The sequence below is a fragment of the Perognathus longimembris genome, chromosome 28, assembly GCF_023159225.1.
Source record: "Perognathus longimembris pacificus isolate PPM17 chromosome 28, ASM2315922v1, whole genome shotgun sequence".
NCBI lineage: Eukaryota > Metazoa > Chordata > Mammalia > Rodentia > Heteromyidae > Perognathus > Perognathus longimembris.
Genome location: NC_063188.1, coordinates 13884666 through 13896932, shown reverse-complemented (window position 1 = coordinate 13896932; position 12267 = coordinate 13884666). Strand labels below are relative to the sequence as shown.

The window sequence follows — 12267 nt, the reverse complement described above, 5'->3', positions numbered from 1 at the left end:
TGTGATTACTTAAGGGCTGGGGATATGGCCTAGTGGCAAGAGTGCTTGCCTTGTATACATGAGGCCCTGGGTTCAATTCCCCAGCACCACATATACAGAAAACGGCCAGAAGTGGCGCTGTGGCTCAGGTGGCAGAGTGCTAGCCTTGAGCAAAAAGAAGCCAGGGACAGTGATCAGGCCCTGAGTCCAAGCCCCCCCCCCCAAAAAAAATGCTTGCCTTGTGATTACTTAAGTCTATTTCCCTCACTACACCAATATAAACCATGTCCATTCTTAGCTAACCTTTGGTCAGTGATCAATATGTATCTGGAATATGAATAAGCAATACCCCAGTGTTGATTACAAACAATGGGCTCATAGGTGACATCAGTCATTGATTTACACAGGAGTAGAAATGCTGGTGGCATCCTAGTGGAAGATACTGAAAATAGGCAAAGGAGTTAGTCTTAGTTGACAAAGAAATTGAATTTACTTGTAGAGGACTTGGTAATTTATAGTCAAGGATAGGTTTGCTATAAACAGAGCAGGTGCAATAACTAAGTATTTCTTTATTGGGTAGCAAAAGTCAAGAGATTAGAGCAAGGGAAGGGGTGGCATTGTCCAAAAAGAAATGTACCCATTACTTGACTTAGGTAATTGTAACCCCTGTGTACATCAGCTTTATAATAACAATAAAAAATTTTAAATTAAAAATAATCCGATTTTAAAAGAGTCAAGAGATTATACTAATTCTCCAAAAAGAAGATAAGAAACTTTGAGTTTCTTTTCTGTGGTCCTCAACAGATCTGCAGCACAATGCCTGGGAAGTCTAAGAATATGGTTCTCCATTTATTTGTTTTGTTTTTGTTGCCAGTCCTGGGCCTTGAACTCAGGGCCTGAGCACTGTTCCTGGCTTCTTCTTCTTCTTTTTTTTTTTTTTTTTTTTGGCCAGTCCTGGACTCAGGGCCTGAGCACTGTCCCTGGCTTCCTTTTTGCTCAAGGTTAGCAATCTGCCACTTGAGCCACAGCGCCCCTTCTGGCCGTTTTCTGTATATGTGGTGCTGGGGAATTGAACCCAGGGCCTCATATATACGAGGCAAGCTCTCTTGCCACTAGGCCGTATCCCCAGCCCCCTGGCTTCTTTTGCTCAAGGCTAGCACTCTGCCACTTGAGCCACAGCACCACTTCCGGCTTTTTTTCTATATATGTGGTGCTGAGGAATCGAACCCAGGGCTTCATGTATACAAGGCGAGCACTTTTACCACTAGGCCATATTCCCAGCCCCAAGAATATGGATCTCTGGCAGGGCAATAGTGGCTCATGCCTGTAATCCAGTTACTCAGGAGGGTGAGATCTGAGGATCCTGGTGCAAAGCCAGCCTAGGCAGGAAAGTCCTTGAGACTCTTATCTCCAATTAACCCCCAGAAAACTGGAAGTAGTGCTGTGGCTCGAGTGGAAGACTTCTAGCCTTGAGCTGAAGTGCTCAGGGACAGCACCTAGGCCCAGAGTTCAAGGCCCACGACTGACAAAAAGAAGAAAGATGTCTATAAATTCCTGCTGAATGACTGGAAACGAACTGTAGGCCAAGGGCACTGTCTGCCAGTGAAACTAGATGAGTCTTATATATTTGAGGACAAATGAGATAACAGAGAAAAAGTAGGCAGGTAATCAGTTCTTCCAGAGTGTAAGCAAAGAGATGTGATTGAATGAACAACTTTAGGTTTAGAAAGTAGATGAAAAGGCTGGAAATGTGGCTTAGTGGTAGAGTACTTGCCTAGCGTGTGTGAAGCCCTGGGTTCGATTCCTCAGCACCACATAAACGGAAAAATCCAGAAGTGGTAAATAAGCAAAAGAACTTCAGGGACACCATCCAGGCCATGAGTTCAAGCCCCAGGACTAGCCAAAAAATAAAAAGAAAGAAAAGAAAAAGGAAAGAAAGTAGATAAAAGAGAGATGGAGGTTCCTTTCCTTTCCTTTCCTTTCCTTTCTTTTTCCTTTCCTTTCCTTTCCTTTCCTTTCCTTTCCGTGCCTGTCCTGGGGCTTGAACTCAGGGCCTAGGTGCTTTTCCTGAGCTTTTCTGCTCAAAGCTAACCTACTCTAGCACTTGAACCACAGCACCACTTTTGGCTTTTTTTGGTGGTTAATCGGAGGGAAGATTCACAAAGTTTCCTGCATGGGTTGGCTTCCAACTGTGATCCTCAGATCTCAGCCTCCTGAGTAGCTAAGAATATAGGTGTGAACCACTGGTGCTTGACTAGTCAGCCCTATTCTACATAAGTCATAAAGTTAGGGCCTTTCCTGAGAATGAGGTACAAAAAACAAGAGATAGAGCCTAAAGGAAAAATATTAGAAGCATATTGGTAAGAGTGTACTTGAGAATCAATAAGAGATTAATAGATCCCATGGTAAACTCATAGGAATTAAGAGCAGGCATCACAATCTGACTCCTTTCTGTTACCTTTGAAATAACACGTTGCATCCGTCAGTCATTCTAATGGAAACTGGCTCTTCAGAGCTGGGCTTGAAAGTAACTGAAGTCACCTATCTCTTGCTTGGTTGAATTCTGACTGTAGTTTGTTTTTACCACTTAAGACATTATAGCAATTTGTATTCTCAGTATTTGTCATTTTCCTGCTCCATTGTAAATAGTTGAAGGCAACAGTTATATCTTAGCCATTACAGCACTTTGTACATAATAGGCAGATGTTTGTATCAGACAGACACGTGTGTGTGTGAGAGAGAGAGAGAGAGAGAGAGAGAGAGCGAGAGCGAGAGAGAGCGCCAGAGCCAGAGCTAGTAGTACTGGGGCTTGAACTGGAGGTGTGGGTACTGTCTTTTAGTTTGTTGTTTTCTCTCAAGGCTGATGTTGTACTGCTTGAGACACAGTTCCACTTCCAGGTTTTTGCTGATTAATTGGGGAAAAAACACTCTTTTGGACTTTCTTGCCCAGGCTGGCTTCAAACCACAATCGTCAGATTTGCACGTCCTGAGTAGGTAGGATTACAGGTGATAGACACTGTACCCAGCAATCACACATCTTTCCTGATGCATTTATCACAGCATACTGCATTTGTTTGCTTATTGGTCTCTTGTGAACTTAAGTATATGGTATATGAGTTGTATTGATCTTTGTCTCCTTTGTGTATGAAACAATAGTTTTGCAAATGGCTATTACATTAACATTTTTTCAAATGAATGTAAGAAGAATGAATAAGAGAGAGAAATTGTGGGTTTGGGGATAACCTGAAAAGATAGTGTACACGCTTTACATTTTTTTACTTGCATAATTATCTTTCTCATTCTGTAAGCTTGTAAAGCTGATAGAACATGATGTTGGTGGACCTGTTTTTTACATATGTCATAAATGTTTGGAATATATATTCTGCATTTTCTTCAAAAAATCTGTAGCGACTCCTTTTTAAAGGACAGAGCCTTGGAGTGGCTACAGATTTTTTGGAAGAAAATCCAGAATATATATAAGAGTTAAGGGTTTATGGCAGCTAAATAATGAGTGATTTGTTTGCTTTTATGAGATACCTACTTGAATGTGTTCCACACTACACTACAAATACCGTGTTTTTGTGGGTTACAACTTAAGGTCGACATTGCAGAGAAAATGTACAAGGTTACAGAAAAGTGGAGAAATTAAAACAGTGGAAATACACCTCCACTACAAAACGAATGAAAACATAATTTCTCTTTTCTTAAAGAATATATTTAAATGTTCACAGGTCTTTTCTTCTTTCTAATAAAAAGCTTGCAGTCGGTGAGGCTTGAAGTAAATAACAAAAGTTGCTTCTTACAACAGGGATGTTGTAATGTGCCCAGGCATCATTGTGTGTAATTTATATATTATATCAACCAATTTTTCACATCAACCTTTTGACGTGTATACCATCAGGTTCTCCATTTTGGATGAGATGAATGTGAGGGATAGATAGGTAATGTAATGTGATCAAGGTCATTTAGCCAGAAGTGAGGGGGCAGAGATTCAGATTTACGCAGCCCGGCTCCCCTACTTTCAAGATAAAAGCTCTGATTTAGGCTTTCGGTTTACTTGCGTGTTGATAAAGAAATCACTTATGTTTTGTGATTATGGCAACCCCAGGATTTATAAAGGGTGTGTTGTACGCCAGGGACAGTAATAGTACACCGTGTCGTTGCAGCCTCTCATTCTTCTTCACGATAAACCCGGGATATGACTATATTCTTATTTTAATGACAAAAAAAGGGTTCAGGTCCAGAGGTTAAAAGGATGTTCCCAAGGACTGAAATGCTGGTAGGTTAAGTGCACTATGAGCTTCTGTCTTTGCGGACAGTAAAACGAGGCGAACAGAGGACCACGAGACTACAATGAAATAATGGATGTGAAAGGGCCTTGGGTGAGCAAGTGCAAGGGATCTCAGGCCTATTTATTTGGATCCCTGTTGAAATGTGGCTACCGGGAATCCCCATCGAACGGTTTCTAGCCGCTAACTCTGCTCCTTCTTCCACGCCACAGGGAAATCTTGCGATCTCTTTCTCTTTGGTCCCTTCGATGCTGCCCCAAACATTCGGCGGACCGGCGGAGCGGAGAATAGAAGGTAGGCGCGCGAGCAGGAGGCGGAGTCTGCTACCCGATCCGTACAGGGAATGGCCTATGCACATGCGCCGTGTCCTCGCCGCTTCAACCTCCCCGTCGCAGCAGCCAACCAAAGTCCGCAGCACGCTCAGGACGTATCAACGCTATGTGGGTCGTGTGCGTGCACAGGGGAGGGGGAGGCGACGTAAGGGCGCTCGGCGAGCCTGTCTCTCCTCGAATGAAAGGAAACAACCTCCGGCGACAGAGCCCCGCTCTCAGGCAGTGCTGGAGAACAGAGACCGACTTCTTTCTCTTTCCCCTCATTGGCGCTTCGCTCCTGCCATCCGCCTCGGGGCCCTAGTGGTGAGTACCCAGGAAACCCAGGGGCCCCCCATTCTCTGCCAGGCGGGAGAAGACAAGGAGGATGGCGGTGGCCAGGCCGCCGCCCCTGCCTGTTGTTAAGGGGCGACTGTTGGTGGTCTTGCTTTATTGTCAGGAACCCCAGAAGCGCCGCTCATTGTAGGCACTTGGCACCGAGGCTGCTGAGAAAGTGCTTTGGGGGTACCCGGGGAGAGGCTAGGCTGATGCCTGCACTTCAGAGTGTGGAGGGTCCAACCTTTGAGGAGGGGGGGGAAAAACTGGGATTTTTTTTTTTAAGTCTTTGACTGTTGGCTTCGAACATATTTTAAGGAGGACGGTGAATCCCGCTTTGGAAAGTGCGAGAAGAATTGTTAGCATGGCACTGAGGGTTTCAGCCTTTACGGAATGGGGGGGGGGGGGAGAAGAAACTACCGGGGTGGGGAAATGAGGGGTGAAACTGATGGAGAAAGGCGAGGACGACCTCCTGGGGGAGGGGGCGTAGGGGAAGTGGTGGGGCGGTGTTGGCCCACCTTGGGGAGAGCGAGGTGAAAGGACGAGGAGGGGACCCCGACTTTAACACGGAAAGGGACCTGCTGAAGTGCTTTAGAGGAAGAGAGTTTCTCTCGAGTTTGATCTAGCGCCTGGATTAGACGGAGATCTTGGAATCGAATTGTACATTGGGGGAATAAATAACGCAGAAGATCGGGTATGCTAGGTGTACCATCTTTTATTATATGGGCAAACAGCCACGATATTCTGCAATTTCCACTCGTTTCAATATTCCAAGTGGAAGTTGAACAATCTCTTGGATTTCAGAGAACCTTCTTTTTTTCTTTTCATCTGCTAACTACGTAATACAAGATCATATTCATACAGCTCAAATTCTTCCTCTACCCTTGGATTGGAAACAACTGGAAAATTCCTTTAGTTTCCTTTTGAATAACCGCACAAAAAAAAAAGCAGTACGAAACATGTAACAATATCGTGCAACCAAATTCAGGTGCCCTTCCGGTACACCTCTTACTCGTTTCTTTCTCTCTACTGTAACTTTTCTTAACAGAGATAACTGTACCTTCTTGCCGATCGCGTTGATGGATCTGGATCTGCAGATTACAATTTGGCTTGCGTAGAGAACGTTTTAATATTCTGGTACTGCAGTTTTTGTTTTGTTTTCTTTTTCTGTGAAAATGTTCTTTCAGATAGCAGGCATTGAATGAGCCCTCAACTTGCTCCGTGAATTCCTCCTGGATGTTCCAAGCCATTTCCACCTTGGTGCCTCCCCAAGCATCTTGGAGAAATCAGAAACGTATTGATTGCTTCACCCTACCTAATCTGCCTTTTTCATATTCTGTCAGACGTTTCAATTATAGTTTTCATGCCGTTATTGCTGCCTCTTTATTTCTGCCTTATAACTGTCTCCATAATATTAGGATTCTTTTCTTTTAAGGAAAAGGTTTCATTGTTGCATGAGAGCATCAAACTTTGATCTCGGCTTTCCCTGAAAAACCTTTGTACCCTGAAATTAAAATACCCCTTAGTAATGTTCCTCGGAATGCCCTGATTTTACTTACAAGAGACCACAAATGTGACAGCATGAGATAAAAATCTGTATTTCTCTGATAGACATTTTTGCTAGGAGTCATTGTTTCCATGATGCTCTCTGCTTCATGTTTTATAAGGAAGGAGGCTGTAAAAGAATTATTAAGATATGCACAGATGCATTATTTGAATTTTAGTGGAAAAATCCATTTAGTCATTACATATTGGGGAAAGTTTTTAAATTGGGTTCTTGTACTTTTTTCTGTGGCTCTGTTCACTTGACAAATTATATTTAAAATCATTCCAGGGGAATACATGAGAATATTTTTGAATACAGTATAAGGGGTAGCTTTTTTTCTTTTTAAAATTCCGGTATCATTGTAGTTGCCTTAGGGCAGTGTTATAGTCAGTGTTATAGGATTGCATAGAAACTGCATATTAAAGGTATCTATGCAGTTTAGTTTTACAATGGGTGCCTTCCTTTCTACTGGCCAGGATATCGGGGAGAAATGCTGAATATATTATGGTGACTTCAGAGTAATTCATGGTGGTAAGCAACACTAATATAACACTTGCATAGCAAATTTTGATGGAATTTGTGAATCTTGCTGTTTTGCATAGTTCTAAAAATTTGGGCAGTTCTATTCTTGATAAAGCAACTGAACACATATTTGCCTGAGCAAATGCAAACACACTTCCCCTTTTGTTTCTTTTGTTTCTCTGTTATATCTTTTTCTCTTTAATCCTAAAAGTATTTGCTGCCTGTTTTCAATCAGTTTCAGAGTTTATAGTCAGTACTGTGAATCCAGTATTATTGGAAAGTATCTGATACCCCTTGGAAGACTGAGGTATTTAAAATTGTGGCGCCTTAAGACTTGGTTGAATTCATCAAGGCACACACTTGTCAGGGCCTTTGGACTTCTGTTGAAAAAAGAAAGTACTACATGATATAAATTAATGAGAAGACATTTTCTTGATAAGTTCATGTGTCATCTACATTTGTATATTCAACAGCACTGGATGGTTTGTAGACACAACATTACCTTACTGTTCCTACTCTTATAGGTGAACAGATACTGCTTAGAAAGCCACTGTGTTCTGTTAATTGAATCAATGTTTTTTCAGCATAGTGTTACAAAATTTTTAAATATGCAGAAAAATGAAATAATTTAATATTTATTTTAACAAAGAAGTTTGAGATTTTTATTGATTGTAATGTGGCTTATAACATACCGAGTCTTGAATTACTTAGACTTGGAATAAATATACAGTCTTTTTCTTAAGAATCTATGTTGAAAATTATCATCTAAATCTGAAAACTGCATTATAACTTTTCTTTCTCTTTTCTTTTGTTTGTGTTACCTATAATTATCATTTGATCAAATGTAAGCTCATTCTGAAAAAATTCCTTCCACTAAGCAGTGTTACTAATTGACATATGGAAGTTACTACAGTTAGAACATCCCTGGCTTTAATTAATAAGTAGACATGAAGTAAATCTCAATCATATAGTATCTACCTTTTATGTAATTGAGCCCTAAAGCTTGCATTTGTAGGTACATTGTCAAGTTTAATTTTTTTCTTTACTTGTAAAAGGAATAGAATAGAAAAAAATAAATTTATTAGGAATCATTTACAATCTTTTTTTTTAACTTGAAAATAATTCAGATTTTAAAATTAAGTTCTCTAAAGCCATGGTTAAGTAAATTCATTTTATTTCTAGCAATTAAAAATATTTTAGCAATATGTGAACTTAAAGAAATTGAGCAGTTACAGAATTATGTTCCCTCTTGATACTTTGTAGCTTTCTTAGTAGTTTTTGCTCTACTCTTCGACACATATTTCTTTATCTCCTTGACAGGCACCTCACTGTACCTAAAACAATTTTCCTAACTTATACTAGCAGATAATGATTCAGTATTGTACACAGTACTTTTCTTTGGTTTCCCACGGTGTCCTCAAACTCTCATTCCTCCTGTCTCAGCCCCCCAAGTAGTGTGCACTTACTATGCCTGGCTACCTTTGACAATTTTTTTGGTGCCAGTTCTGGGGCTTAAACTCAGGTCCTTAGGCACTGCCACTGAGTTGGTTTTTGTTTGTTTGTTTGTTTCTTGCACTTAAGACTAGTGCTCTGCCACTTGAGCCACAGCTCTACTTCCAGCATCTTAGTGTTAATTAATTGGAGATGAGAGTCTCATGGACTTTTCTTGCCTTGGCTGGCTTTGAACCACAGTCATCAGATCTTAGCCTCCTGAGTAGCTAGGATTACAGGAATGAGCCACAGGCTCCTAGCTCATTGTACATTTTAAAATCAACAATAATGATTATGTCACCTGCCCCCCAGATTGAAAGCAGTTTGATTTTTCTCAATTACTCTGCACTTGATTTAATGTTCTTTTTCTCTTTTGCTCTCTCTCTCTCTCTCTCTCTCTCTCTCTGTCTCTCTCTCTCTGTATGCGCGTGTGTGTAATTGAAAGAATCTTGGGTTTCAATATTAATTTGCTAAGTAGTCCTTTTTAAGTGTACATATTAAATCCTAGGTCAAACATCCAAGTACTTACGGAACACTACAAATTGATTTTAAAACGTAATTAACTGTTTGTTGCCATTCTTCTTCTCTGTAGCATTTCTTAGGCTTAAAGTGGCATTCTAACAGCAATTTAAAAATCATGTCAAGCTCAATTGAACAGAAAAAAGGGCCTACGAGACAGCGCAAATGTGGCTTTTGTAAATCAAATCGAGACAAGGAATGTGGACAGTTACTAATATCTGAAAACCAGAAGGTGGCAGCACACCACAAATGCATGGTAAGTATATGGGCAGCCACTCCAAACCGTCAAACCATTCCCCAGAGAGCAACTTCATAGCGCATGAGTATTTCTCAATACAAAAAGAAAGCCACTCAGTGAAGGTTTGAAGAAATGGTTTGTCACTAATGCTGTGCTGTGTGTAGTAGAACATTTCTTGTTACATTGAACATCTTCCTCAGAACTACTTTATGTCTATCTATGTATACATATATGAACCTTATTTTTTTCAATGTAATTTCTAGCTCTTTTCGTCTGCTTTGGTATCATCACACTCTGATAATGAAAGTCTTGGTGGATTTTCTATTGAAGATGTCCAAAAGGAAATTAAAAGAGGCACAAAGCTGGTAAGTTGGTATTTCTGCCTCTTGAGTATAAAAATTATTTTAAGCTCATTAAAGAGGAAATTGCTTATTTTAGAGTGCATCGCATTATTCACTGAGTAGAATTTGAGGTTGAAGGTTTTTAGAATAATATTCCCCAGCCTATTAAATGCAGGGCTGAATTTAATTTATTTACAATTCAACAAAAAGTAGTAAATCTTTAGTTATGTTATTAGAATATTTTTCTTTTGAAAGAGAGTGAAAATCTTTATAGAGGCCATGATTACTTACAAAACAAGCTGTTTGTTTAATTTGCACATACAATTTTATTTTTCACATAGATGTTTATAAAAACAATTCTGGCATGTATTACCCTTCCACCTTCACTAAAATCATTATGGTTATTACAAAGGAAGATGACAGGGCCACATGAACAGGAAAATGTTTGCACTTTTTGAACAAAGTATTTTACTGTGGTTCAGTATTGTGATATAGCACACAGGACTTCAGAGAACCTTTGGTGAATTATGCAATCTTTTCTATGCAGCAGTGCTAGAGGAATTATCATGTAATTTCTTACTTGCAAGGCCAGTGACCATACTGGCAGGTATTATATTGCTGTATTGGAAATGGAGGGTCACCTCAATTGATAGTTATGATGACATTGTTTTGAAACATCACTGAATTAATTGAAAGATTTATTTTCATGTAGTTATTTTTCTTGTTTGAGCCCTTTACTTAAATAATATCCATAAAATTACCTTCAGTAACTTCACTATTAGGTGTTTCATTATTTGAAATAGTTTTATGACTAGCTCTATAGGACTCTTGCATATAACCATTTTGGTCCTAATGACACCTTAACTGTGGAAATATTTTATCATCCTTTTCCCAACCTATAGATAGTAATAGTGAACTTCATTTTTTTTTGCTGGTACTAAAGTTTGAACTCAAGGTCTCCTACTTTCTGAGAAGATACTCTACCACTTAATCCAAAGCTTAGTTATTTTTGCTTTAATTTTGGGATGCGGCTCCTGAGTTTTTGCCTGGAGCTAATCTCAGGCAATGGATCCTCCTCCTTATACCTCTTGTAAATCTGGAATGACACATATGAACCACCATACTAAACATGTGTGTGTGTGTGTGTGTGTGTGTGTGTGTGTGTGTGCCAGGTATAAGGCTTTAACTCAGTGCCCCAACTCTACCTCCAGTTGTTTGGTGGTTAATTGGAGATGAGAATTGAACGTGCCTGGCTGGCTTCAAACCGTGATCCTCAGATTTCAGCAACCCTGAGTAGCTAGGATTACAGGCATGAGCCACTAGTGCTAGCTCACACTAAGCCTTTTTTTTTTGGCCAGTCCTGAGCCTTGGACTCAAGGCCTAAGCACTGTCCCTGGCTACTTTTTACTCAAGGCTAGCACTCTGCCACTTGAGCCACAGCGCCACCTCTGGCCGTTTTCTTTATATATGGTGCTGGGGAATCGAAACCAGGGCTTCATATGTACAAGGCAAGCACTCTACCACTAGGCCGTATTCCCAGCCCTTCTCTAAGCCTTTTTTTTGTTGAGGGAAGTATTTTGCTAACTTTTTGCCTGGGTTGGCCTTCACCCTTGTTTCTCCCAATCTCTGCCTTCCAAGTGGCTAGATTACATTTATGAGCCGCCATACTCACCTGGGAATCTATTTTTAAAAACAAAATCCCACTCAGGTACAGTGCCTAGGCCCAGAGTTCAAGCCCCACAACCGGCCAAAAAAAGAAAATCCCACTTCTGTCACTTCTTAGCTGGGTGACCCTGAATAACTTATTTACTTCTCTAGCCCTTGCTTCTCTTGCCTGTAAAAGGGATAATGATAGAACTTAACTTACAAAGTGATTGCCAGAATAAAAATAGAGAATATATAGGAGTGATCATGGTTGTCTGCATGGTTGGGATTTGAAAAAGGGTAGTTTCCACTTCAGTGATTGCATACATTAAATAATTCTTGTGCATATCACTGAACACTAGTATGCAAATACTAGGGTATTGTTTATGCTAGGGATTGAACCCAAGACCTTACAAATGCTAGGCATGGTACTTTACCACTAAGTTACACCCTTAGGCCTCAGGCTTTTTTTTTTTTGGTCTGGTTTTGGGGTTTGAACTTAGGGCCTGGGTGCTATCCTAAGCTTCTCATGCTCAAGGCTGGCTTCTACCACTTGAGTTACAGCTCAACTTCTAGACTTTAAAAAAGTTAATTTATTTTATTGTTATTATAGTGGTGATGTAACAAAAGGATTACAATTACATGAGTCAGGTAATGAGTACATTTCCTTTTGTACAGTGACTTCTGTTCCCTCATTCTCTCCCAGTTCCTCCCTCCAATCTCCACCCACGAGGTGTATAGTTTACTTTCACTCATGTCCAGTGAGTTCCATTACTGTACTTTTTCACCCTTTTTCCCTCAAATCCGACGTCCTCCCCCACTCTCCTGGAAATATACCTATGAATATACCATATACAAGGTAAAGAAGATAGACTCATCAAAAACTAAAAACTTTTTTAAAAAAGAAGAAAGAATTCTTTGGTTTCCATATCTTGAAGTTTGTTTCACTATGTTTATTATATTATTTTATTTTATTTTTCCAATCCTGGGGCTTGAACTCAGGGCCTAGGCACTGTCCCTAAGTTTTTGTGTTCAAGTCTAGCATGCTACCACT

The 12267-nt window shown here is 40.2% G+C and overlaps 1 protein-coding gene across 2 annotated transcripts in view; it reads left to right on the top strand.

Annotated features, from left to right (window-relative positions):
* The first annotated feature begins 4680 nt into the window (after positions 1 to 4680).
* Positions 4681 to 12267, top strand: part of Phf6 (PHD finger protein 6) — a 96931-nt gene continuing 89344 nt past the window's right edge. Inside the window, exons 1-3 of one of the 2 annotated variants that reach the window (XM_048335301.1) lie at positions 4681 to 4903; positions 9064 to 9246; positions 9492 to 9593. In XM_048335301.1, coding sequence (XP_048191258.1) covers positions 9109 to 9246; positions 9492 to 9593 — 240 coding nt within the window. In that variant the 5' untranslated portion in view covers positions 4681 to 4903; positions 9064 to 9108. The remainder of the gene's footprint in view (positions 4904 to 9063; positions 9247 to 9491; positions 9594 to 12267) is intronic. The other variant, XM_048335302.1, reaches the window with a different exon arrangement.